The 26,460-nt window shown below is 37.6% G+C and overlaps 4 protein-coding genes across 4 annotated transcripts; 3 read left to right on the top strand and 1 right to left on the bottom strand.

The window, feature by feature from the left end:
- Nucleotides 1-239: 239 nt before the first annotated feature.
- On the top strand, nt 240-4,657 carry LOC120014578. The gene is made up of 7 exons (XM_038866567.1): nt 240-566; nt 644-746; nt 1,224-2,366; nt 2,516-2,578; nt 2,664-2,884; nt 3,640-3,758; nt 4,248-4,657. Exons 1-7 carry the CDS (start codon nt 501-503, stop codon nt 4,357-4,359), a joined length of 1,827 nt encoding a protein of 608 aa, XP_038722495.1. The 5' UTR covers nt 240-500; the 3' UTR covers nt 4,360-4,657.
- A 2,609-nt stretch (nt 4,658-7,266) lies between these two features.
- LOC120014068 (probable LRR receptor-like serine/threonine-protein kinase IRK) lies at nt 7,267-11,513 on the bottom strand. The gene is made up of 2 exons (XM_038865998.1): nt 9,584-11,513; nt 7,267-9,033 (listed from the first exon to the last, which is right to left on the bottom strand). The coding sequence occupies exons 1-2, from the start codon at nt 10,984-10,986 to the stop codon at nt 7,584-7,586; spliced, it is 2,853 nt and encodes a 950-aa protein (XP_038721926.1). The 5' UTR covers nt 10,987-11,513; the 3' UTR covers nt 7,267-7,583.
- A 3,365-nt stretch (nt 11,514-14,878) lies between these two features.
- Nucleotides 14,879-21,886, top strand: LOC120014577 (two-component response regulator ARR17-like). Its single transcript, XM_038866566.1, has 11 exons — nt 14,879-15,019; nt 15,130-15,217; nt 15,464-15,646; nt 15,989-16,089; nt 17,405-17,468; nt 18,869-19,001; nt 20,676-20,889; nt 20,991-21,073; nt 21,167-21,244; nt 21,336-21,406; nt 21,489-21,886. Exons 7-11 carry the CDS (start codon nt 20,760-20,762, stop codon nt 21,583-21,585), a joined length of 459 nt encoding a protein of 152 aa, XP_038722494.1. The 5' UTR covers nt 14,879-15,019; nt 15,130-15,217; nt 15,464-15,646; nt 15,989-16,089; nt 17,405-17,468; nt 18,869-19,001; nt 20,676-20,759; the 3' UTR covers nt 21,586-21,886.
- A 278-nt stretch (nt 21,887-22,164) lies between these two features.
- LOC120014742 (pentatricopeptide repeat-containing protein At2g40720) lies at nt 22,165-25,163 on the top strand. Its single transcript, XM_038866781.1, has one exon. The coding sequence runs from the start codon at nt 22,220-22,222 to the stop codon at nt 24,803-24,805; it is 2,586 nt and encodes an 861-aa protein (XP_038722709.1). The 5' UTR covers nt 22,165-22,219; the 3' UTR covers nt 24,806-25,163.
- Nucleotides 25,164-26,460: the final 1,297 nt, after the last annotated feature.

The raw sequence follows: 26,460 nt of genomic DNA, 5'->3' as shown, positions 1-26,460 counted from the left end.
TAGGGTAAAATCGTAAAATGAAAGTTATAAATTGAGGTCTCAAATATTTTTCATAAAAGATTTTGCATAATAAAAATTACTCTAGACCCTGGATGCGCGTAGAGGAGCGTGGCAAAAAGCAGGGTTTCCTCCAACTTTGCATTTGAATTTGAAAAAATAAAAATCAAATAAAAGAGGGAGAGAGAAAACTCGCGTTAATAGACGGCGTCTGCAAAGCGCGCTTTTACTCTACAATTTCAAATCAAAAATAAAAATAAAAAAACAAACCAACAGATCTGTCTCTTCTCCATTTTCGAATCCCTAATCCTCTTCTCCCATCGCCCCTTAAAGCCTCACGCCCCACCTGAAACCATCTTCTTCACGAGCACAACTCAAAAGTTCGTTTCTTTTTTAATTGGTGACTTCATTTCTTTTACTGAGTCGTCGTCCATGGTGGATTTCTTTGTTTGTTCAGTTTCGGTGAAACGGTTGTTGTCGAGTTTGCAATTGTTTTAGCGAAAATGGAGAGTAAACTTGATTCGAGTTCTGTTTCGGGTCAATCGTTGACGGCTTTGCGATCCGAAAAGGTTGTTTTTTTTAACCCTCTTAGGGTGAGTTGTGTGAAGAATTCAGTGTTTGCTGATTTTGGGCTTTTGTTCTCTAGGTGATTGGCGGGAAGCGCAATATTGATGAATGGGGAGACAAAGAAGAACACGTTCGCAAGCGGATCAAAATGCGAGATCTTGAATCTGTGTTGAGGTCCGAAGGTAAATTTATGGCTTTGGAATTACGGTTCAATCGATAAGATTTTCTTTTCCCGATTCAAATATACTTCATTGTTCTTCCTTCCTTTGAAAGGTTAATTTTTTTCCCTTTAATTAAATGATTAAAGTATTATTGGAACTGTTTTGTACGCAATTACTTCCTTCGATGAGTATGCCTGTTCTTCAACAAATTAGATTTTCACGTAATCTCATTTATAAGAGTGTTCTTCTTTTCCTATAGTTTGTTCAATTTCGATTTGCGCTCACAACTTGAAGAACAAATGTGTTTTCCTTCTTGAATGAGGTTAAACGGTGCCTTAACCTTTGGACTGTAACTTAAAGTCCCAAGCTGAAAATGTTGTTGTTTGTTTTGGCAATTTTCCTGCATATTGTAATGGGTTCACAAAATAGGTGGCTAATTTTTTAGTACGCATGATATGGATATGAAGTTGATCTTGATTTTGTCATACATTGCCACAGGAATCAGTACTCACTGCTCTCAGAAAGACAAGTTTTCTTGTGATGAATTGCAGTCAGCCAAAGAGGAGATGTCACAGGTGACCGACGTACCTGTAACTTTGGATTTAGAGGCTTCTCAAGTGGAAAGAAGTGGAAGGGACACATTCCCAGTGGTAGTTGACCCTGTTCCTAGACCACTAGATCTCAATACTGAAGTTTCTCTAGCCAAGAATTCAGTAGATGATGTGAATTTAAAATTTGCTGGGAAGTCTGACAAGTTAAACTTGCTCTCAAAGCAAGAAAGCGAACATGATATTAGATCTCCAGCCTTTGGTGGGGTAGGCTTAGATCTCAATGCTGAAGATGTTTCGAGTTCAGAATACCAAGAAACTTCTTATGGTGACTGTAAGAACAATAAATTAAAGTCAGTAGAAGTTCCCGAGTGTGGGAGTACTAATGGTTCCCAAGAGGAGAAGGACTCATTGACAATTTGGAAGGAGATGAAGCAAAATGGATTTCTCTCATCTTCTCATGGAGGCTTGGTAGCACAAAGTGGTTTTCTCTCATCTTCTCATGGAGGGATACCAGTGCCAAAGCAACGTGGCAGGAAAAGCAAAATTGATAAAAAGAGACTCGAGCTTGCAAAGAAAGAACAGATAGACAGGTTTGCAAAAATAGCTGCTCCCAGTGGACTGCTCAATGAATTGAATCCTGGGATTATTAACCATGTGAGGAATAGAAAACAGGTCCATTCTATCATAGAGGCCCTAGTAAGATCTGAAAAGCTTGAAAATGGTCATGTTGGAAGGAAACAAGCTAGCTATCTGGTAAGTGGCACTAAAGAAACTAGTAACCGAAAGGAAAAGGAAACTGTGAATGATTCAGGAACACATGGAATGGGATTTTCTACTGGAGATGGGAAGTTAGCTACATTATCTGTGGGCCAGCGGAAAATAGGGTACCCTACATCAAGTGGAGATGGTAATTCAAGCATGGCAGGCAGGGCTCTTGATAGAGATTGTATCCCAAACTCAAACACTGTTAGGGATGATGATATGCTTGCTCTAAAGTCGTCAACTTCCATGAGGGCATCTGAGAATGCTAGTTCTATGTTTAATGAGGAATCAACAAATATTACCAGTGTTTCTTCGCTCTCAGTAAAAGGTCAGTGGTTAGTTCTCATTCAAGATAGAATATCTTACTCACAAATATATCTATGAAGGAAATTTGGTTAGGGTAGCTGTAGTTTTAATCTCTTGGAACAACACCACAAATAACAGATACAAGTGACCAATGCTTTGTGATATTTTCAGCTGCTACTGTTGCTTCTCAGTGGCTGGAACTTATGCATCAAGACCTTAAAGGACGCCTTTCAGGTACTAGTCTCATTGCTTAATTGCCATTTGGGATTATTATGTGCAGGATTTTAAGCTGCTTTTACATTGTTAATTGTTTATGCAGCATTGCGACGTAGTAAAAAGAGGGTTCGAGCTGTAATCACTACAGAACTGCCCTTTTTATTATCAAAAGAGTTCTCATCAAATCAAGAGAATGACCCTTTTACTTTGAAAAGTTCAGCTGATGGATTGTCAATTGATGCAATCACTGCAATGCATCAAGCAAGGTGGAACACACTGTTTGATCAGATGGATAAAACACTTTCAGAAGAAGAAATTCAACTTGTGAGTATAATGAATGATGTTGTTCCGGTTTATTGGAGCTTTACATAATAGTAGTAGCACTCTGGTCTTTTCTTCTTGCTTCTCTTAAAAGATCAAAAATCTGCTTATGTAGATGAGGGTCAACTCTCAAAAATCAGTTAGGCCTTATTGATTCTTTGATATATTCAAATTCATGGGTTATTAGATCAGGTTCTTTGATAAGTTGAACGGATCCTTTTTAGGATTTTGATGCAGGCGCCAACATTAGCCTCCACGCAGTGGCGTACTTGAATCTACGGAGGCCTTGGACAAACTCTGCCTAGGAAAGTGGGACTACACTACTATTAGTATTTTTGGGCTAATGTTTATATTTTTGGCTAATTTTAGTATTTTTGGGTTATACTAATATTAATAATTTTCTAAAAATTTGGTGCACTAGGGATTTGAGGGCTTGGGCGGCAGCCCAAGTCACCCCACCCTAGACCTGCCACTGCCCCCATGCGCCCTCCAGTGAAAAGGATTTTTTTTTTCCTTCATTTGAAAAGAACACAGTTTTCATGCTAGATTATTTTCTCCCCACCCATGCATGATTCCTTATCTATTTTCTTCAAAATTTTAGGTTTTCAGGCTTCAGCAGAATTTATGGAGCAGGAAGATTTTTTTAATTCTTTTTTTACCATTCATTTAGTTAAAAGGTTTACTAAACCCCTTGCAGGTGTTTCCTTTTGTAGACTCAATACTCGTTATAATTTCATGTTTTGTTTTTAAAATTTCAGGAAAGCTGGTTGAACCAAGTAAAAGAAATGCAACGGCTTTGCGAACAGGGATTGCAACATATGCACTGGAATATAGGTTTTGATTCTCAACCGCCTGGAACATTGGAAAGTGACTCCAGGTAAAGTTTTCTTAAGTACGCTTGTGCTTATCATGGAGCACTGGAAACTGAAATAGAGCATCAACTCGTCTATTTGGCACCTCTATTTTCCTTTGTTTTGACAATCTCAGGTTATTATCATGTGATATATTGAACTGTGAATAACTTCTGAACAAGCAGGATTATGTTGATTTTATCAGATGGCTCATCATTATTTTGATCTATTTTCAATTTTCATGGGTAAACCATTATGCATAACTAGTGTTGGGTACTTGGGTTACAAATGCCTTTTGCAATTAGCATATAGTTTTATGGTGCAATTGTTTGATGTTGCCTAGCATAGTAAGTAATTTTTCATCGAGTCTTTTACCTGTTAGAAAAGTAAAATTTTATACTTTCCAACACATTGATCGGAAACTGTGCCTGTGATTGTGTTGTTCAGCTGGTTGCCATACCTTTCCTCCCACTGGTTTTTATTGTGTTTTACAATCTTTTATCCTTTCCATGCAGAGCTATGAAAGTAGATTGTTCGGGAAGGGAATTGGCTGTTCGTGCAGCTGCAGCTTCTATCTATTCAACATGCAATTTTCTGATGTCAAAGGAGAACTTACCTTGTTTCTGATCAAATTAACCGAGCTCGCGCTCCCATTCAATCTTATTATTTTACTGGCCTTGAAACATGTCTTGTGCAATAGGAAGTAGTGTTTAGGTCAGTCTGATATGGCCATGTTGACTTGTGAATTTTGAAATATGAGAGAGGTGGGTTTTTTTCCCCAAAAGTTAACAAATTTGTCAGCTGAATAAGTGCACTGCCAGAATCTGATTGTTTTAGAATCTCAGTTGCATAAGAAAGATGAGAGATTCACTCTTGATCAAGTATAGTGGTTGTATTAATGGATTCATGCATTTCTCTTTGCTCACTCTGAGGAGTTTAAACATGTGGTTGCTGAAATTGAATGAATGATCAAAAGAGCACAGCAAAACTGTTCAGAAAGGTGAAACAAAAAGCAACTGTTGCTCGCATTTCAGATGTCATTTTAGCCTTTTAGGGTTACTCACATAACATGGCTGCGACTTCTATAATTTATGTCATAAAATCAGGATGTTTTCTTGGAAGAATTAGAGTAGGAAGTGTAGAAACAAGAACAATCACTTGCGGCTTGCCGGAAGCGAAGCATATTGGCATTGCTGTATGACTTGGTTGTCTTGCCCTTTTTATATTATAGAAGATTAGAGCCAGTTTGATGCCATCTTATTTGATATTGCCTTTGACGATGGATCGACCGGAAACTTTGCCAAATGTTTTCACTACATACCTGCAAATAATACCAGTATCAGTTGATTTGAACTCACTTTCCTTGTCTAAAAAATGCTCTGGTTGTTGGTGGGACATTGGCATATGTTGCAAGCTTAGAGGAAGGGAATGACATGCTGATAGATTGTTGTCCTTTAAAGAGTGTTTTACTATGTAAATTAGGCACCGTTTAACTGGCTTGCCTTCTATTTCATGTTAGAAACTTATATCACTCATGAAACTGGAGTTTTTGCCATTGAAGATTGATAAATAATCCACATACTGCAGTGCATTATCAATCCTCTTGTCTTCTTTCTGATCTGGAGACACATGAACAGTCAGACCAATACAAAAACCAGCTAACAGTCAATGGATTCATCAGACTTGATCACTACATTGTCCCTTCCCTTTTTTTTAATGTCGGATTCATCAAGGAGGAGGATACTACATTGCCCCTTAAATTGCTTTGTCCACAATCCATATTGTCTGGCTAGGAGAATTCCATTTCTCACAAGCTTCATTGCAGCTTTTACTGTAAAGCTGCAATACCCACTTCTGCAAAAATCAAGTAGGTATTGTTGGGAGGTTTGTATTGTTCCCTACAACAACCAATCCACCATCATGTTCTCCCACTTCTCACACTGCTATGTGCTTCACAAAAGTTGGAAGAGGCATCATTTTGCTTCTCAATAAAGCAAGAACACTTGCAAGATATCTAAAAAAAGTCATAAAAGGAATAAAATTTTAGTATCTCAATAACACTTTGCTGCTTTCTTGATGTGGGATTTCTCTTCTTCTTTTTCTTATTACAATCTTTTTGTTTCAGTGGTTTCCTCTTTAATAAAACTATATATGGCAGAAGATATATAGATACTATTAAAATTCCCAACTAACTTTCTGTTGTTTAGGGCACAAAAACAGATATCATGTACACCAAAGAAAGTAGGTATTTTTCTTCCTGTCACTTCCCAGATATCAAGACTATTAAACAATTTCCCAACTTTGAAAGAAAAATCATGATTATCAAGAACCCATGTGCTAGTTCATGATGATAAAGCCAATCCAGTTCATTTCTCCAGTGCACACATACTTACAAAATTATGTTCTTTTGACTCCTTTCCAATTGAGAAAGAAACTATAGTAATAATAAAACTGCATTTATTCCCATTTATGAAGAATCATGCTTTAAAATTTGAAGTGGCACACCACCAATAGCACCCCCCATGTGAGATTAGTATATTGTAATGCAGACTGAGAGCTTTGAAAGAAGTAACAGAGACTGCATAGAGCTTCTATTCCGACAGAATATAACACTCTAAGAGCATCCACAATGGGATGATTTTGAAGTGCTTGAGATGATACTTTCTTGATAAATTAAGCGCTAGATGTTCACAATGGGTACTTGAGATGATACTTTCTTGATAAGTTAAGCACTACATGCACACTTGTGATAAAAAATGACACTTGAAAAATTAGTTCATACTTGATCTTTGAAGTGTATGATAATTGATGAATAGTGAAGAGAGAGGTGATGAAAAAGGAAGAGAGATGTGATGAAAAGTAAGAGAGAGATTATGGAAAGAAAGAGAGAGAAGATAAAAAGGAAGAGAGAGGTGATGAAAAATAAGAGAGATGATGAAAAAGAAGAGAGAGAAAATAAAGAAAATGAATATAGAGTGTTGAAATGTATGGAGTGTTGATGAATAGTGTAGATTGTGGGACCCAATCACCCAATTAAATTGTGCCACCTAAGAGAAATGAGAAGAGAGAATATAATTTAGTGAAATTTGGAGTGTGTGCACAAGTAGCACCATTGTGGATGCTCTAATATTCTATCTATACCCTCACAATGCTGTTGTTTTTAAGGCAATTGCTCTTCCTTTCTTTCTTTCTTTAATTCAACTTTCCCCTTTTTCCATGGTGTCTTAATATTCTATTATGGCACTTAGAATTAGTTGCCTTAAAGTGGGTGTTAAGAATCTTTTGAGTCCTAATGCTCTCAACTCACTTTTGGCCTTTTGACGATCCCTTTTATTCTTTGATAATTGCTACACCATGATTTTTGGTGTATAAGGAACAACCATGCCCGTGTAAACTTGCCCTGGAAAGAAAAAGACATGGGTTTATCAGAAACAATATATCCAGGCAAAATACAAGTAGAAGCAGTAAGAGAGTTGAGTGTTATAGCTTCTGTTTGCCTAAAAGAAGAAACCAAGAAATGCTACTGTCACCTCATAATTAGAAACAAAAACCAAAATCATTGCAATGATAAGGAAAAAGATTGAACATTAGTAACTGGGTAACAATATGCAAAAGGGATCCAAATTGGAACCCGGTGAAAAGGAATCCGGCAACCCTAGATATAGTAGAGAATGAACTGAACTACAGAGAAAGAGAAAGCAAACAAGAGAAAACCAGTCAAACACCACAACAATGTAAGAACAGGACAATCAGATATCTGCTCTCTATAAAAAGAAAAAACCGGATTCCAATTCGCCGGAAAACCTACTGTAAATCCCATCTTTCAATTCTAAAAAATATAAATTAGAGGTTCAGCCTGAATCCTCTTGGCCTTCTGAGGGACTTCTAATCAACTCCAATATGTCAACTACCTCTGCCATGTCTGGCCGATTTGATGGTACTTGTGAAGTGCAAATTAAGCCCAACTTCATTACCGGAATTGCCTCCTCTGCTGGGAAACTTCCGTCAAGCCTCCCGTCAATGCACTCTTCCACCCTGCCTTCTTCCAATGCTCCTCTGACCATGTCACAAAGCACTACCACATCATCTTCCATGTATTCAACAGGCCTCTTACCAGTGACAACTTCAAGAACCAGAACACCAAAACCATACACGTCACATTTCTCTGTAATCTTCACTGTTCTGCAGGCAAATTCAGGTGCCATGTAGCCAAGTGCACTCTGTATTTTACTGCTCAGTACATAACGATCTAGCATTGGCAACAACCTTGCTAGACCATAATCTCCTACCTTGGGTTCACCTGAACTGTCAATGAGAACATTGCTTGATTTGATGTTGTAGTGGATGATGTTTGATTGGTGCAAATTTGCCAGGCTTTTTGCGGTCCCAAGAATTATATTGAACCGTTCATTCCACGAAAGGAAATTTCCACCTGAACCTTCATGAATATGCTTATACAAACTTCCACCAGATACAAATTCGTATATGAGGAGCTGTAATGATGTGGTCCAGTAATACCCCTCAAGTGCCACAAGATTGGGGTGCCTGACTTTTCCAAGTTTCTTAACTTCCCTTTCAAACTCTTCCTGGGATTTCACAAGGCTTGAAACAGTTAGCTTCTTTATTGCAACTGCATGCCCATCTCGTAGAACTGTCCGGTAGACGGCTCCAAATCCACCACGCCCGAGCTCACAGTCCTTGTTGAGGAGAGCGTGTGCACCAGTGCTGAAGTCAGGGTCACCTGAGAACATGACGAGCTTGCCGGAGTTGGCATCTGTTGTTGGGGAGCAGCTGTAGTCTTCTCCTGCTGATAATGTGAGGGCTGCTGCGGATCTAGATGTTGATGACCGAACTCGGAGATTAAGGACAGTAATGGCGATCACACCAACGACGATGACAGCAGCTGCACCAATTGCAATGAGGGCAGATATGCTAAGGATAATTCTCTTATGACCAGGATTTGTGGGCAATGTGCCATCAGTGGAGTCAGAAGACGAATTGGGGTTAAGAACAATGGGTTTAGGAAGGACAGCTGGGCAAGATTTATCAACTGCAGCGCCACAAAGAGATGGATTGCCAGAGACTGAGAAAGGTGATATGGTATTGAAAAAACCGCCAGCAGGTAGTTCACCCTGTAAATTGTTATGAGAGATGTTGAAGCGAAAGAGGTGGACAAGATTGGCCAGCTGCTTAGGAAGGCTGCCAGTTAGTTTGTTAGAAGACAAGTCCACATTCTGTAGGTTCGTAAGTTTAGCAAAAGCCTCAGGTATTGTACCGGCCAAATTGTTCTCAGACAGGATTCTACATATAGAAAACAGAGCAAGAAAGAGGAACCTGTTAGAACGACAAAATCTAGTTCCTTTTTTACAGAGAAAAATTTTCAATAATAGAAGCTTATAGATGTTTCATAACCAATTAATGGGAAACAAGGATACTCTCCTATATTCAGACGTAGTGTCAAGCAACAATGCCAGATAAACTGAAACATTTCTTTTCCATGTCTATATTTGTTTTCAGACAATTCAAAAAGGAACTATTTCAATTCATTAAAGCAGCAAATGCTTTTCAGTTTCTTCAAGATTGCAAACTGGCTCATCAAAATCTCAACCCACTAGTGTCCTCAGAATATCCTGTAAATACTATTTCAACATAATTTCTCATATTATCTTACAATGTGAGCAAATTCACCAGCTTTCCATGGACGATTGGCATTAGAAAAATAGGAAACATAGCTCCCTTGAAAAAGTTTCATAGAAGAAACGATGATGTTCATAAGCAGAAATGACTCAATCAAATATTTGGGATTAAAGGCAGTAAATCTGATATCAGATAGAAGGTGAAGAGAACTTACATAGAAGTTAATGCTGAACAGTTTCCAATTGAAACAGGAATATTCCCCGATAGTTTGTTCCTCTCCATTCTCAAATCCCTCAAAGAATAAGCTCCGCCGATTCCAAGAGGAATACTACCATTTAGCTGATTGTCACTTAAATCAAGAACATTCAAGGCCTTCATTTCTCCAACTGTGGATGGAATGGTACCCACCAGAGAGTTCCTAGACAGATTCAAGAACTGCAAGCTGCTTGAATACCCAATGGCAGGAACTATTACATTGGAAAACCCATTGCCTGACAAGTCCAGAACTTGTAGCTTAAGTTTATCGTCTGAAAAAACCCACTCAGGAAGATCACCAGTGAGTGAATTGTGGCTACAGTCTAAAGCCAAAAGGTTCTTACAATTTGCTATAGACACCGGCAAGCTCCCGGTGAAACCATTTGCTGATAAATCTAATGCTTTCAGCGACTGAAGATTTCCAATGGTTGTCGGAATTTGACCTAAAAATCTATTTCCAGAGAGATCCAAAGTCTCAAGAGTTTTCATTTCACCTATCCACTTAGGCACCTCACCCTCAAAAGAATTCTTGCTCAAGCTCAGGTACTTACACAAGCTAAGCTTCTGCATTGCCTGTGGAAGATTCCCGGAGAGGGAATTCTCACTAAGATCAACAGACCTCAACAGAAAACAACTACCAATACCATCAGGGACAATCCCGGTGAGCCGATTCTTGCTCAGATTGATGGCCCGCAAATTGTTTGCCGCTTCAATCCCCTTTGGAATCTCACCATCCAACAAATTATCAGACAAATCAAGTGATCTAAGCCCATTCAACTCCCAAATTCCAGAAGGTAAAGGACCCGAAAACTGATTAGAAGACAAATTAACGGCAGCAAGAGTTGAACATGAGCTTAAACTACCAGGAACCTTCCCCGTAAACTGGTTCTTTGCCAGCGAAATTACTCTTAGAGACCCGCATTGCTTGAAAAAATCGTCGGGAATCGACCCGGAGAGGCTGTTGTCACTTACATCTATGACTCTAAGGTCCTGGAGTATCGAGAGATGAGGGATTATAGTTCCGGTAAGGTTGTTCTTTGAGAGTGAGAGCTTCCGAAGGAACTGGAGCTGCAGAAGGCCACGACCAATGCGACCAGAGAGAGAAAAACCATCGAGAGTGAGCTCCGTGACCCGGTTGGATCTCGGGTTGCATCTGACCGCTGTCCAGTTGCAGGGAACAACATCGTCTTCATTCCAAGACGTTAACTTTCCTTGTGGATCTTGAATGTCCGCCTTGAATACAATTAGCCCCAGAACGTCGTCGTTCAAGGATGGGTTCAGAGATCTCACGCATTGTGAAGAAATTAAAGCAGACAGAAAAAACGCACCGAAAAGCCACTTCCAGTTCGACATTGCTCTCATTGTTTTGCTTCCGAGAAAATTAACCAGGAAAAAAAGCCAAGTAAACTACAAACCCATGTAAGCTTTGGAGCTAGAAATGGAACAAACAATGGTGGACTCCGAACCTCAAGAGCTAAACACACTGTAAAACCGAAACGGAAGAAGAAAAGGAGTTGCTTTTACTTCTTTATAACGGTTAGATTTGGAGCTCAGAGAACACAATAAAAACCAGTTCAAAGCCAAAAATGAAGCAGAGAAAGAAAGGGTTTTTTCTGGTACTTTCTTCGGGGAAACAGGAAACTGAAGCTTAGAGAGAACACTAGAAACCTCTTCCGAAGTATAGGCTTTAAGCTTCAGACTCCAAGAGCTTAAGGATAAGGGAGAAAAATAAAGTAAGTTCAGATCGGAGGAACTATAAATTCCCAAAGCGCGGCATTGAAAAGCCTTGCCAGAGAACTCACAGAATTTAGGGTTCCGGTGAGAGTGCCCGGGGAGTTCAGTTCCTAATTGAGGCTCCTGGCAGAGAGAGAGAGAGAGAGGAGAGGAGGGAGAAAGAAAAGAAGGTAAGGTGTAATTAACGGCAAAGTGGAAATGGGCCAGGGAAGTTGGTGAGGGGCCATTTATGAGACGTTGGACACGTGGCAACATCAAACGGTGAGATGGATTCCTACATGGCGACTACGAGGTCGTTTTCTGCCAGATGGCTTTTGACGTGGACGGCTCAAACCGGGTTTCGATTGGAGGAAGAGCTTCTGCTGCTCGGGAATGTGACTGAAACAACCAACCTAACTACAAAACGGCCCTTGTGTTTCACCGGAAATTACTAATTTGACATCACAACGTTCATAATTGTGATTAATTAATGGCTTTGAATTGGAAACAAAATGGTAAATGTGCTGGGGGAGTAAATAAAAAGCAAAAAAGAAAGGTAGGTCAGTAGATGAGCTTATAAGGTGGTTAGTCATTAGTGTATTAAAAAGAAGTTGCAGAGAGACACTAATGGCTTTTTGCTTTTTAAAGCTTTAAATAGGGTCCCCTACACCTTTACAGTTTGCCTCCCATGCTACATATATATTTTATTTATGACTCCTATCTCTCTCTTTTTTCTATGAATGATTTTTTTTTCGAAACTGATAATTATATCATATAAATTTGTTATTTAAACATTCGATTTGAGCTTAAGCTCTGGCAATCAGATCTGTACACACAAAAAATTGACATACGACAGTAGGATAAATTTAGTCAAAACCCAATACATAGTCACAAATATATTACTCTCAGTGAAAATCGAACTGAGAACCTTACGAATTCATACGGGTTCATCTCATAATTTTTTTATGTCAATGAATCAACACTTTTGTGTTACAACATTAATGATCATACCCTTTTTTTTAATCATATTATTTTAGTAATTCACATAATTTTTTCATATAAGTATGTTTTTTTTATATTAGAAGTACCATTATTTTAACAAAATTTATGTAATGATCATGATGGGTTGTTTTTCTTCAAATAATTAATGTTTCTGCTAAAATCCACACAATAATTTTTTTGGTTTAATTTATCATTACATAATTTGTTGTGACTTTGTACGGAGCCTATTCTTTTGTGTGTGGTGACCCGACTTGATGACTCAAGTGTATACAATTTGACCCTAGAGATTATTATGTCAATGAATCAACACTTTTGTGTTCTAAAATTAATTATCATACCCTTTTTTTAATCATACCCTTTTAGTAATTCACATAATTAATGTTAGAAGTCCCATTATTTAGCAAAAATTATGTAATATTCATGAGTGTTGTTTTCTTTTTCCAAATAATAAATTTTTATGCTAAAAAACGCACACAGTAGTTTTTTGTTTAATTCATCATCACATAATTTTCAATTTATCAAAAGAATAATTTACCCAAAAAAAAAAAAGTAGTTGGGTTTAGAATCCAATTTTTAGAATCTTTTTTTTCCCTCAAAATATTAATTTGAAATTTTAAGAGTAGAAAATAAAGACAAAAAATGTGAGAAGGGAATCTTGACAATCTGAAAAGAAAAAGTCAATAAGGGCTTTCTCTTCTCTTCTCCTTCTCCCCATGTAACAAAAAGTAAAGCCAGACAGTGAAACGACAGTGTCTTCATGCGTATTTTGTGCTTTACCTCTTGTTTGGTTTCTTATAAATTCTGTATTACTTTTGTGTTTGGTCAAAATACACAGTTGGCGAGCATTTCTCGGGCAGAACGAATTAGTGTTTCTGTGGGACCAATTGATCAACATGAAAGATCACTTATGATTGCTTTCATCATTGGGAATATATATATATATATAGTGTTTGCTTTTGGACATTGGATTTGAAAAGTTTTTTTAGGCACTAATTTGGTTTAATAATAATGATAATTAACTTTTCATAAAGGGTTGGGTTTGTATGGAATTTAGTTGAAATTTAGTCCACTTATCTTATGTCTTTTAATAACAAAAACCACATGAATCATAACTTTTCAACCCCCCTCTCTCTCTAGTGGATCTGTTTTAGGAAGAGACGGAGATCCTTCTTCTCCACTTTTTCCTTTCCTACTATAATTTATGCACTTTTTTCATGTTTCGAGTTTGAATAAGATTTTGATTCAGGGTTTTTTTCTCTCCAGTTTTAGATCTTCTCCATCTTTCACGGATCTTTGATCATTAGTGTTTTTGATGTGTTCCGACGACATATATTTAGTTACTTCGTAGTGATGAGACTCTCAAATATGAGGGAAATCGACCTTCATCATTGAAGGGAAAGGCAAGATAATTGATCTAGAACCATAATGTTGTTTGTTTGATATTTTTGTTCGTATATATAACCTGGTGTAATTCGGTGTCGTCCGAGAGTGTCCGACGATAACCGTTGTTGTTTGTATTTTTTAGTTATCATGTAATTCATCTATATGGTAGTTCGAGTGTCTTAAAATCTCAAATTATGTTATCCTTTGGTTACATGAATACAATTTGACCCATCACCTTTTTCAAAAAATAACAAAAACTACGAAGAATACAAAATGGAATGTGGGACAATTGCTTGCTATCTTATTCTAAATTTATCTAACATTACTATTTTTTTAGTGAAAATATGTAATTATTATCCTTTACGTGTGTATTGAATTAACCTATCAGTCTCCCTCAATAATCCACAAACTATACCTCACCAGTAAATTTGTGGAAAAACTATAGTTTTGAAAAGTACTAGTTAAAACATTATTAAAGTTTGCCAAAATAACTTTTTTTATTTTTAAAAAAAGTTTGCCCAAAGAAATTCAAATATTTATTATTTAAAACACACTCGACACCTCATAACTAACGATCCTCCAAACAAATGTTTCAAAGCATTTTATGCAACCGTTCTCTCTCTAACACCTCCCAACTAACAATCCTCTAACGAAATGTTATTTTAGAATACTTGTGTCATAGTCTCTTAAAAGATTATCTATTTTAACTATTAAAATATTATTTTTTTGACAATTTATAACATCTCTATTCAACAACAAATTCATCAATAACTCTATTATAAAATTCTACAAGATTAAAATATTATTTATTTATACTAAAAATTCTTAGAATGATGTGTCCACCTCTTATTGGAAAGATAATAAATACCAATGCAGGGGTATCTTGTCAAAATCTGTATTTTCCATACTATATTTGACAGATACCTTCCTTCCCTATATTTCCCAGTCCTTTGCCGAACCTCTAATTATAGCCTTAAATATTGTTTACGGATAATTGCTATGGGCTTTCTACTTTAGATCCATCGGCTTAGTCCAGCGGATAGTTGCCATCGATATGGGCTAAATCTAATTCAACGGCCCAAAGGCTGAAAAGCCTATAGCTTTAAGAGGATCCAATGGGCTAGCACGCTGGCCCGTCAAGATCTCGTAAACCCTATCGATCAAACCTCGTCTGTCTGACCAACACTGAGAAAGAAAACCCCACACACAGAGAAGAGATTGCTTTGGCAAGAAAATATAATGGGAAAGGAAGGAACTGATGGGGTCATCTCTCTGTAGGCAGCTCTCCTTGGATCCTGTAAGAGAAATATTACTCTGGTATTTTTATAATTACTTTGTGAATGTGTGTTCGTTTTGAATTTGCAGTTTTGTTATCCCCTCAATAAATCTTAGATTTTAATTTTTTAGGGACCTTGTGGAGAATGATATCAAGGGCGTGTACAGAAAAGTTTTGAAGTCCTCCGGAAATGAGGATGCTTTAAAATATAATGATGAGGTAAGGATGAGAGTTCACTCTTCACTCACTCATGGTCATGTTTTAAGCATATGTATAGCATTTTATGCAGGAATTTAATTGTTTTTGGATGTATCAGAAACTCTGTATCTTAAGGAATGTTTTAAGAAGCCATGAAATGTTTTTGAGTTCCACCCGGGATTTTGTGCCAAGTTGTATTGATCTCGGTTAAGTGCAACTTTTCCAGTTTCCTAACTTGTTTAATCTGATATCTAATTTCATACACAGACCTTGAAGTGGGTATGGTACTATCGTTTGCTGAGAGTTTTCCAGACAACTCAAAGGAATGTGTTGGGGCGCTCTTAATTGGTGAATGAAGACTTGGCTCAAAATTCTGTTCTCCTGGGCAATGGATTCACGCCTTCTGTGGCTGACAGTATTGTTTTATCAGCAATACACTCTGCGGTGCTGGTATGTGCATTGCTTATTCTTTTGTTCAAATTCATGCAGCATGCAAATGATAATAATATATTCTTGGTGGGTTCATATTCTTAGTGCTTGGTCTGAATTAGAATAATTGTCATGGGTTTTATGTACTTATGGAAATTTATATACTTATGTCCTTCACATGAAATACGTATGTCCAGTGTCTACATTTTGTTTCCTTTTTTGGCCAATGTTCAGAATTTTCTTTAACGATTATTCTCAATTTTGCCCATTTGAGTGATAGTCAGTTAAAGCCATTTACTTGCGAAATTCTAATTGATGACGTTGATGATCACGTGATGATACAATTTCAAATCGACATTTCAGGTGCTTGCGCTCCTAATGATGATCATACCGTGGTAGAGCCTTTGCTTCCTCCAGAAGGGGCCAAAGTTGGGGGAAGGTGTTTCATTTTCTGGGTAAGCTTGGTAACACATTTGTTCTTTTGAAAGAAAGCATGGTGAATCTATTATAGAGGTGCCGGGTTCATCTTTTCGAGCTAAAAGACCAGCTCCAGTTTCATGGCCCTGAGCCAGAAAGACCTTTGCATTCTTAATTTTGACAAAAAACACATCCTGTGATCAGAGGAAGGTTGAATAGACCACCTCCATCCGTCAGCCATTAGTTTCTTAACAGAATCCAAAAGGACATGCTATGGAATTGGGAAAAATGATCTCGCTTTGATCCTCACCTGAAGAGACTTAGAAATCACTTTCACGAACATAGCCCTGGAATATAAAAGGGATAAACATGCAGTTAGTCCGTGAACTTAGATACAATTATTACAATGTTCAACTTGGTCCCCAATTATGAAGCTTTTCGGTTGGGTCCTTGCCACCTAAAACTAATGTGGGAAATAAGTCCGATTCTTGATGCCTCTTTAATTTGCCAACAAAGTCATTGATGACTTCCTGAAGAGAGGAGACAGAGCTTATTTGTGCAAACATGTGAGAAAGCATTCGACCTTGTCAATTGAAAACTGATGATTAGCCTTTGAAGAGAATGGGGTTCTGGTTAAAAAAATGTCTCTTCTTGATGTGTAAATGCATTTCCTGAATCAGTTTCTTTATTTGTTTTAACTAACAGAAACTCCTCCGATTTCTTTAAAGTGGATAATATCACAAATTAAACCCTGGAAAATGCTAGAAAATTTTTCCTAATTTTTATCAGCTACCTGTGTCCTTAATTTTTAATGGAGCTGATCCAGATTTGTCACATTGTTTACAATTTTCGTGTACTAGTATTGAATGAAACGCATGAGGAAATAACAAAAAGTTGACACATGGGTACTATACTGAAGTTAATGACAGTCAGCTCATTAGAATGCCAAAAGAAATAATTTTGGCCGTGAAAGTTCATTTGAACTGGTTTTCCCTTCGTTCAGTGGCTTGACAACGACGTTACAATCGACTAAACTAGGGAATTCTGTAAGAACTAGGCCTAGTTTTAGAGGTAACCTGCCAATACATGAGTTTTACACTCTGTGCCTTCTGGGTTGTGGTTCACTTGGCCGGAGATACAAACTTGCACCTCGGATGCCTGGATTTATCACGTTATGCCAGTGGCGGGTCTATGTATATGTTTCTGATGTCTTAAATAAACGGTATTCATGTGTGTGTTGCTATAGAATTGGTGCCGTCTTCATTTTCCTTCTCCCATTGTACTTGTAATATCACATTTTCATCTATTTAAAATTGGGTTTTCTCTTGATACCTCACATTGGGTTGTTAATGTTTCATCCAGGATTGACGGAAAACCAGAGGATGTTTTGAACCCAAGAAAGGAACAGCTAGAAAAGATTGCACCGGTATGTTTCTCATATTCTGGATTGTGGATGATCTTCCTAGTTCATGAGTTCCAGCAATACAGAATGTTAGCCTGCTGCTTGCCTATGTTTGCTTTTGCAATATTACATTAGCTGACAAAAAGTGTAGCTTTTCTGAAAAGAATATCGAAGTTTAAATTTGATTGGGCGGTTCTTTTTTGTTGGTTTTTTCTCTCTTTGGCACACTGCATATGGGAATCAATTAATTTCTTGATTTGACCTTATATTAACCCCTAGCTGCTAAGATACAATGGTCATATTGTCCCTTTCAGGATAGGAAGGGGCTACAATTTTGGTAGCTAGAATTGGCTGCAATTTTTTTTTTAAATTCAAGCCATTCATTTCATTTTATGGGGTTTATTAGAAAATCCAATCAATTATATCAAATGGCCATTTATCTCTCGGAGCAACGGAAAAGGATTTGCTGGAATCATTCCAGCAATTTCACCAGATCTACACCATTGAATGTATTGGGTGTAGTGTTGTCAAATCAATGTATTGTTGCATTGGATGGTGTAGATCTAGTGAAATTACTGGAATAATTCCAGCCTCCCCATCCCATTCCAATAACATTGTCACTTCTTCAATGGCAACGGTTTTCTAAGTTGTCATCATCACCAGCCACATCATCCCAATAACATCGTCAATTCTTCTTCTCCCAAAATAGTGCCCTAAAAATATTACTAGTGGGAGATGTCTATTAGCAATGACAGTTGAGACTTTAGCCCTACACTCATCTTTGTTAGCAAAGTCATATAGCTGCAAAAGCTCAAATTCAAAGGATATAACGATTGGCGTTTAGATTTTGGACTTTGATTTGGGATTTAAGATTTGGTTTGCACTGTCAATCATGCTTTATATGATTGAGGGGATGATGTCGGGTATTGAATCTGGCCACATTATTAGAATCACCAATTCATTTTTGTCACATCGGCGATACTCGCCACTTCCTGCAGGGTTACCATTGCAATAACAGCAATCCGAGATCTGTGCTCGTGGTGTGGTAGAGGAATGGGGGTTTTGAAACAAGATTTTGATGGGGTGACAATAAATGAACCATTAGATATATCTTGTGGTTAAGATTAAAAGTATTGTTAAAATTGCAGCAAATAGAAATCGTAGCCCGCCATCCCGTCCCTTTCTCCTTCCTGGTAGATGTAATTAATGATGGCTAAGGGTAATGCAGTAAATCAAATCGTATTTGATTACAAACACCGATGCTATCTAATGTTAGACCTTGTACGTAAGTTTGATGTATAGTTGAGTCATTGGATCCTAATGTAATGCTGCCTTAACCACGTTATAGTGCCATTTCCTTTGAACTTTCTAATAAAATGCCTTAATTCTTCGGTTTTCTGATCATGGGTTTTCCATGGGCACAGCATCTTTTCTCCAATGACAAGGGAGTTGCAACATTCAAGGGAATACCATTTATGACTTCTGGCTGGCCATGCAAATCGTCCATTCCAAAGGCAAGCATCAACTGAATAACCAATTGGCCATGCAGGCAATGTGGTGAGACCCAGATTCCATCAGTTAAAAGGTTTATATGTTAGCCGATGAAGTCTTAGAGATGTTGTCTTGATTAGTCTTTTAGCATTTCACATACTACCAAGTACGAAGAGATGATGCTGAAAGCTCAAGAACATTATCATGATTAATGGAGCCTCAGCTTCAAATCTTGGCTGCTTCCTGTTCTTGATGCTGCTGTCTGTCAGTATGTGATATTTGTATTATTTGTTTTGCTCCTCTAGGGCTTCATACCTCGCCTAGTCCTTCAAATTTACAAGGTCCCTCTCCCTGTACACCCACGAGTGTGTTGTGGTCCTTTTCTCTCTTTGCTGGTGATGGGCCAATCCTCCTCTCCCACATTACTTTTGGTAGCCATCACATGCAAAACTAGGTTGCAGATGAGGGGACCAATTATGCAGTAAATATGCACACAGGCGTCTTCATGCATCTGGAATGCTTAGTGGGTCTCTGCACAGCTGCAGTTTTAATCAGTGAAGTAATTTGGTGCATGGAAATTGACACAATTCCATACATTAAATGAAAGAAAAAGAATATGATGTCTTCTGCCACATTATTTTTATTTAGATAAGGGTAATGTGCCTTTGGTCCTCACAAGCTCTGCAGACTGCAATGGCTATGCTCGTCATGGACTGTCTTTCAAAATGCAGAGCCATACCAGAAAAATAAAAGTCAAATATACTGTTCTTGGCATCCCATTCATGATATTTCACATTTGACTTCTTTTGCTCCCCTAGACTCTATGCCACAAAGGGAAAGGAATCATGAGAATTGTGAAATGTAAGGAAATCGAAATCAAAATAAAATTAGATTCTGATCATGATTTTGCCACATGGGTTCCTATCTTAGATATCCATCTAGACTCTCTATGATCCGTACAACTCTTCCTGTTCTCCCTTTTTAGTCAACATGTCTTAAATTTCAAAAAATAGAAATGTATTCTGCATAATAACATCTGTCCAAGGAGATTGTGCCCGTGATATTGGATCTTCTTCCCCGGTAAAAGGTTTGATCTGGTAAACCAATGTGGGAATCGTTTCATATCACATAAAATATCATATAAAATCAATTAAATTAGATTTTCTGTCACATTATTCTTTTTTCCCTTGAAAGAAACCCTTGTTTGTTAGTCAATCAAAATCTTTTGGGTGTATTTGTTGTGCAGCTCAGCCTATGCTGTTTAGTAGGAAGTAGAAAGATGTTTGGTGGTCCAAAGACCTATAAAAGTACAAAGGTTGTGTTGTGTATAGGTAGAGAGAGATCTTTGCAGAGAGGAATACAGATATTAGATGCTGATTCTGTAGAAGATAGAGAAAGATGGGATTTTGTGTTAAAATGTGACTGAATTAAATCAATAGAAAGAAACCCAATAAGGATCACGAAATATCAGTGATCTACTTTGATATTCTCTCTGGTAGAAAATATGTGAAATGTGACAATTTTGATACTTTTCTTATTTTCTTTCTATTTTTGTTCTCCAAGTGTTTGCACAAATTCCTAGCCCACCAACCAACATCACCGTCTTTGATTCCCATTTGTGGTTTCTTCTCTCTATAAATAGAAACCATTATTTATTACATTCATACATCTCTTGTGAGTTTGTGGTGTTTTTATTAGGGATTTTGTCACTGTACTTGCTTGAATAGTTATTGTTTACAGGCTCTTTTGTTGTTTCTTCTGTTACCGGAAGGACTGCTCTTTACTTTGGCCTTTTTTGAGTTATTGCTTGGGAGAGGAGGTGTTATGTCTGGCTCTTCATCAAAGGAGAAGGTTGTGATGGACAATGGAAATGTACCCCATGTTTTAGCTGTCGATGACAATCTCGTCGATCGCAAGCTGGTCGAAAGATTACTCAAAAGCTCATCCTGTAAAGGTGCATTTCCTCGCCCGAATTGAAAATATGTTCTTGTGTTTTACCAGAAAACTCAAATCATGATTGTTAACAAATATCAAAATGTATATGGTTTGCTTCAGTGACTACTGCAGAAAATGGACTGCGGGCATTGGAGTATTTGGGCTTGGGAGGTGATGAACAAAATACCTTGGATGGAAATAATGTAAGTAAAAGTTAGGCCTTTTTCCGTTCAATATGTATTAGTACACTGAATATATAAGACCCTAAAGAGTTTTTGTATGTATTTGTTTTGCAGGCATCAAAAGTGAATCTGATTATCACAGATTATTGTATGCCAGGAATGACAGGCTATGAGTTGCTCAAGAAAATAAAAGTACAGTGAAATTCTCCCGAAAAATATCGTGTTGCGATCTGGTTCTGTTTGTGCTAATGCTTTAAGGTTTGTTTGGTTTATTATTCATCAGGAGTCACAAATCACAAAGGAGGTTCCAGTTGTTATTGTGTCATCTGAGAATGTCCCTACTCGTATTAATCAGTAAGTGTCAATGGATTCAGTCTGTTCTTTTGTTCTTAAAATTTTGGTTCTGACAGCAGAAGCATTTCTATTGCAAAAACAGGTGCTTAGAAGAAGGAGCACAAATGTTCATGCTGAAGCCTCTCAAAAAGTCTGATGTGAAGAAACTAAGATGTCATTTGATGAATTGCAGAAGCTGAAGAGAAAACCCACAATGACTGAAAGTATCAGAAAGACAACCCTGTAAAAACATAATCAGGGTGAGACAAGAACATGTCAGAGAATAGAAGCAGCAGGACATTTCAATGTCCATTCCAATTTTTTTCTTTGATCACTTCAGAAAATAAAAATTACCCTATTAACCGCAAACTTTGTTTTTTTTGCTCACCAATGGATATTAACAGAATTTTATTTTGCTCCACTTGACTTATGTTTCATTCTCAAGCATTCATGACTGTCATTGTCTAGATGAATATATGGAGATACAAAATCTCATGCATATATTGTGGGATAATATATCTTTTGGTCATTGAAAGAGTTATCAATTTCCAACTCAGTACAGGGTGTTCGCACGTTCTAATTTGGGAACTCAAAAGTTGAAAATTGTTCAAATATGCATGCATACACAAATTTTTCATTGTTCGGACAAATTCTTTATATTGATTTTTTATGGGGGCGACAAAGTCGACTATATCTGACATCACTCTCAATACCCAATTAAAATAAATGAAATCACCACCACATAAGTCCCACGCCAAATATTCAGATGTATGTACAGTTAGTTGTACATCAACAGTTAAATAGAGGGACATAGGTCTCTAGTCTCTACAGGACATGTATTTCAGTCGGTACATATCGCGCAAGCTTTCATGTCTCACAAACTCACATGTCTCACCAACATTGGTCAATTCAAAAATCAAGGCATTTGTTCAACAAGGGCTTTACATAGAAGCCCTGCAGTCATACTGTAGCTCCCCTCTTGACACTACCAAATTCACCTTCCCTTCCCTCGTTAAGGCCTGTGCTTCCCTTCCGAATCTTCACTATGGGAAAAATGTTCACGCTACAATCATCACCATGGGGTTACATTCTGATTCTTATATCGCCACCTCGCTCATTCATTTGTACGTTAAATGCGGGTCACTTGCAGATGCACTTCAAGTATTTGATACATTGCCTGAGAGGGAAGTCTTAACTCAAGATGTAACTATTTGGAACACAATGATTGATGGGTATTTCAGGTTTGGATATATTGAGGAGGGTTTGGTACAATTTGGTCGAATGCTATCACTGGGTATGAGACCAGATGCCTACTCACTATGCATCCTACTTGGTGCGAGTAATGGGTTTTTGGTTTATAAGGAAGGGAAGAAGATTCATGGTTACATTGTTAGAAACATATTCAAAAGTGATGCTTTCTTGGAGACTGCTCTAATTTATATGTACTTTAACTGTGCTCGACCTGCAGATGCATGGCGTGCATTCACAATTTTGCAGGATAAGAACAACATTGTGCTGTGGAATGTCGTGATTGGCGGGTTTTGTGAGAATGGATTGTTCTGCCATAGCTTGGAATTGTATTCTCTTGCAAAGATTGAGGGCGTTAGATTTGTGTCAACATCATTTTCTAGTATTTTGAGTGCTTGTTATGTAGGGAAAGATGTGGTTTTTGGCAGGCAGGTCCATTGTGATGTGATCAAAATGGGTTTCGAAAGTGACCCCTATGTTTGTACTTCTCTTCTAACCACGTATGGCCAATGCGAATTTATTGAAGACGCAAAGAAAGTTTTTCATCAGGACTTGGATAAAAAAATTGAATCATGGAATGCAATGATTTCAGCTAATGTTGGTAACTGTTGCCCTCTTGACGCTCTGAAACTATACAACGAAATGAAGTCAATTGGACTACAGCCTGATACCTTCACCATTTTGAATATACTATCATCAACCGTTATGAAGGGGTCATATTATTTTGGCAGGTTGGTTCATGCAGAAATGAGCAAGCGACCTCTACAGGGTAACATGGCTGTACAGAGTGCATTGTTGACTATGTATTCCAAGTGTGAGAGCATTAACGATGCTATTTCAATTTTCAATATGATGAAAGAAAGGGATGTCATTGCATGGGGCTCGATGATATCTGGCTTCTGTCAAAGTTGCAAATTTCAAGAGGCTTTGGATTGTTTCAAAGCTATGGAGGTGGAAGGGGTAAAACCAGATTCTGATATCATGGCAAGTATTATCAATGCTTGTGCAGGGCTGGAAGATGTAAAGTTGGGCTGTGGGATCCATGCTTTTGTTACTAAAAGTGGATTGGAACTGGATATATTTGTTGCTAGTTCCCTTGTTGATATGTATTCAAAATGTGGTTTCCCGGAATTGGCTGGACATCTATTCTCTGCCATGCCTCACAAAAATCTTGTTGCTTGGAATTCTATGATATTGTGCTATAGCCGGAATGGCCTTCCAGAGTTTGCCATTGATCTTTTCCCTCAAATTGTACAGAATGGCTTGTATCCAGACGCAGTCTCCTTTACAAGTGCCCTTGTTGCAGTTGCATCCATAGCAGCATTGCTTAAAGGACGGGCTATGCATGCATATCTGATTAGACTTAATATTCCTTCTGATTTTCAAGTGGAGAGTGCATTAATTGACATGTATATCAAATGTGGATGCCTGACATATGCACAGAACGTCTTTAGAAATATGTCTCGAAGAAACCTGGTGACATGGAATTCAATGATAGCTGGCTACGGATATCATGGTGAATGCATCATTGCAATTAGGTTGTTTGAGGAGATGAAAGATTCGGGACTAGATCCAGATGATGTAACTTTCCTTTCCCTGCTTTCGTCTTGCAACCATGCTGGTTTAATTGAGGAAGGTCTGAGTCTATTTGAATCAATGCGAGGCAACTATGGAATTGAGCCAAGGATGGAGCATTATGTGAACATTATTGATCTCTTGGGCCGCGCTGGATGGCTAAACGAAGCCTATAATCTTGTAAAGAGCATGCCCATTGAACCTGACAGAAGCATTTGGCTTTGTTTGTTGAGTGCCTGCCGAGCCCATCATAATGTGAAGCTTGGGGAGGTTGCAGCTAATAATCTACTGAAGATGGAACCAAGCAGTGGAAGCAATTACATCCAAATGTTGAATCTTTATGGAGAAACCGAGCTGCGGGACAAGTCAGCAAACTTACGAGTAGCAATGAAGGAGAAAGGGTTGAAGAAAAGTCCTGGATGCAGTTGGATTGAACATGGGAACAGGGTTGATGTTTTCTTTTCCGGAGATTCATCATCACCAAGAACAGGTGAGATCTATGAGACCCTGAATGGTTTACGGAAAAACATGGACAGAAAAGGAGATAGAAGCACTGAATGTGCTGATGACTTGTGGGACACAATTATCAGAATATGAATTGAACTGGAAATTGTAACTGTCAAGTGTTGAAGTAATACTTGAAGATCACAATAACTTATCAGAGGAATGTGTGTCAATAAGCTGAAGAATAGTAGTCATCCTCAGCAAGGTTGTATGATGCGGATTGAAATATCTCTGGTTTTATTTTGGCATTTTAGGAAATCTGTTGTTTGTTAAACAATTAGTATTTTTTTTAGAAGTGAAATGTCTTTTTTAATTTTTATCAAGAGTAATTTTATTTATTTATTGTTTAGTGTTTTCTAATTAAGAGTGGTCTAGGATTTAGTTTAGGGTTTATTATTTAAACTTGTAACCCTCATTGAAGTAGAGGAGTTTTGGATTCAATAAAGGCTAGTCTTTGATTTTCAATTATTTGGTATTCGTTGGATCAACAAAGTATTGAAACCTTAAATATGGTATTCGTGGGTTCGAATCAACAGATTTAAGTAGCATTGATCCTAGTATTCATGAATCGAATCAACAGGTTCAAGTAGAGTGTTCTTCATCACACTACCTTGCATCATTGTGGATGTCAGCTTTAGTAAGTCAATCAAAGTTATTGGTTACTGGTTGTATCTTTTGGATTTCCCAAACAAACAAGTACACTTGACTCCCACACACTGTTCCCTAAGTTCGCCATGTAGGAGTAGGGCTTTACAGGAACCGAGCTCTAATCGAGTAGTTGGGGCTCAAGCTCGAATTCAAGCTTAATGTAGGGTTCTATTATTTATCGAGCTCGAAACTCAGAGTTTATAATTATTCGACTCAAAAACTCACTAGAGTACCCGATTTCAATATATTAGCATATATTTATATTATATATATCATAATTAATATTAAATTATAATATTAGTAATAAAATTACAATAATATAAGTCAAGGTTGAAAATTTTGGCGAGCTCACTCGAACTTTTCATACACATTTTCGAGCCGAGATTGAGCTCACATATTAAGCTCGAAATGAGCTCGAACTCGAGCCGAGCTCGAATGGCCAAAAGTTCAGCTTGAGTACGGACCTTTGTAGGAGGAGTCTTAGGACAAGTTGTCTCTCTGGTGCGTTTTGTTTAAGAATAGAAATATACACTGCACTCAATAAGTGTATGATGAAAGAACCAACAAGGTAATTTTTAACAAATCGTTGGCTAAGGTGAATTTTGTGAATTAGATGTCACCGTACCAAGGGTCTTCTCCAAATGATTGATTGTTTTTGTTGAAGGTAAAATTTCAAATTGGCAACCTCTTGAATATTAGAGTGGAGTGGTATTATATTTGAATGCGTTTGCCTCCAAGTGACCTATTTGAAACAATATGTTTGGGTGACCTATTTGAAATTTTACCCTTGTGTTTAAATGGTTCAACCGACACGGTATAAAGGCATAAACTTTATGTTCTTAAAAGTAAAATAGGAATAAATTAAGGCGCCTTATTACTTTCATTACTAAACATGAGACCAACAACCTCACAATATATAGCGTTTGGCTTGCCACAGCTGTCCAGCAAGTCCAACTTCCACGCTCCTGCAGTTTTGATTTCATTTATCGCATACATAGGCTTCTGCCCAATCTTTTTTACAATTAGACCTAGAGTAGAGAGGGCTGAGTTGATAACCTAAGTTTAGATCTTACTCAACTATCCGATGAAATGAAGACACT

Source organism: Tripterygium wilfordii, chromosome 14 (assembly GCF_013401445.1).
Source record: "Tripterygium wilfordii isolate XIE 37 chromosome 14, ASM1340144v1, whole genome shotgun sequence".
Classification (NCBI taxonomy): Eukaryota; Viridiplantae; Streptophyta; class Magnoliopsida; order Celastrales; family Celastraceae; genus Tripterygium; species Tripterygium wilfordii.
Note: the sequence above shows the minus strand (reverse complement) of the source record. Positions and strands in the feature narration are given on the sequence as shown.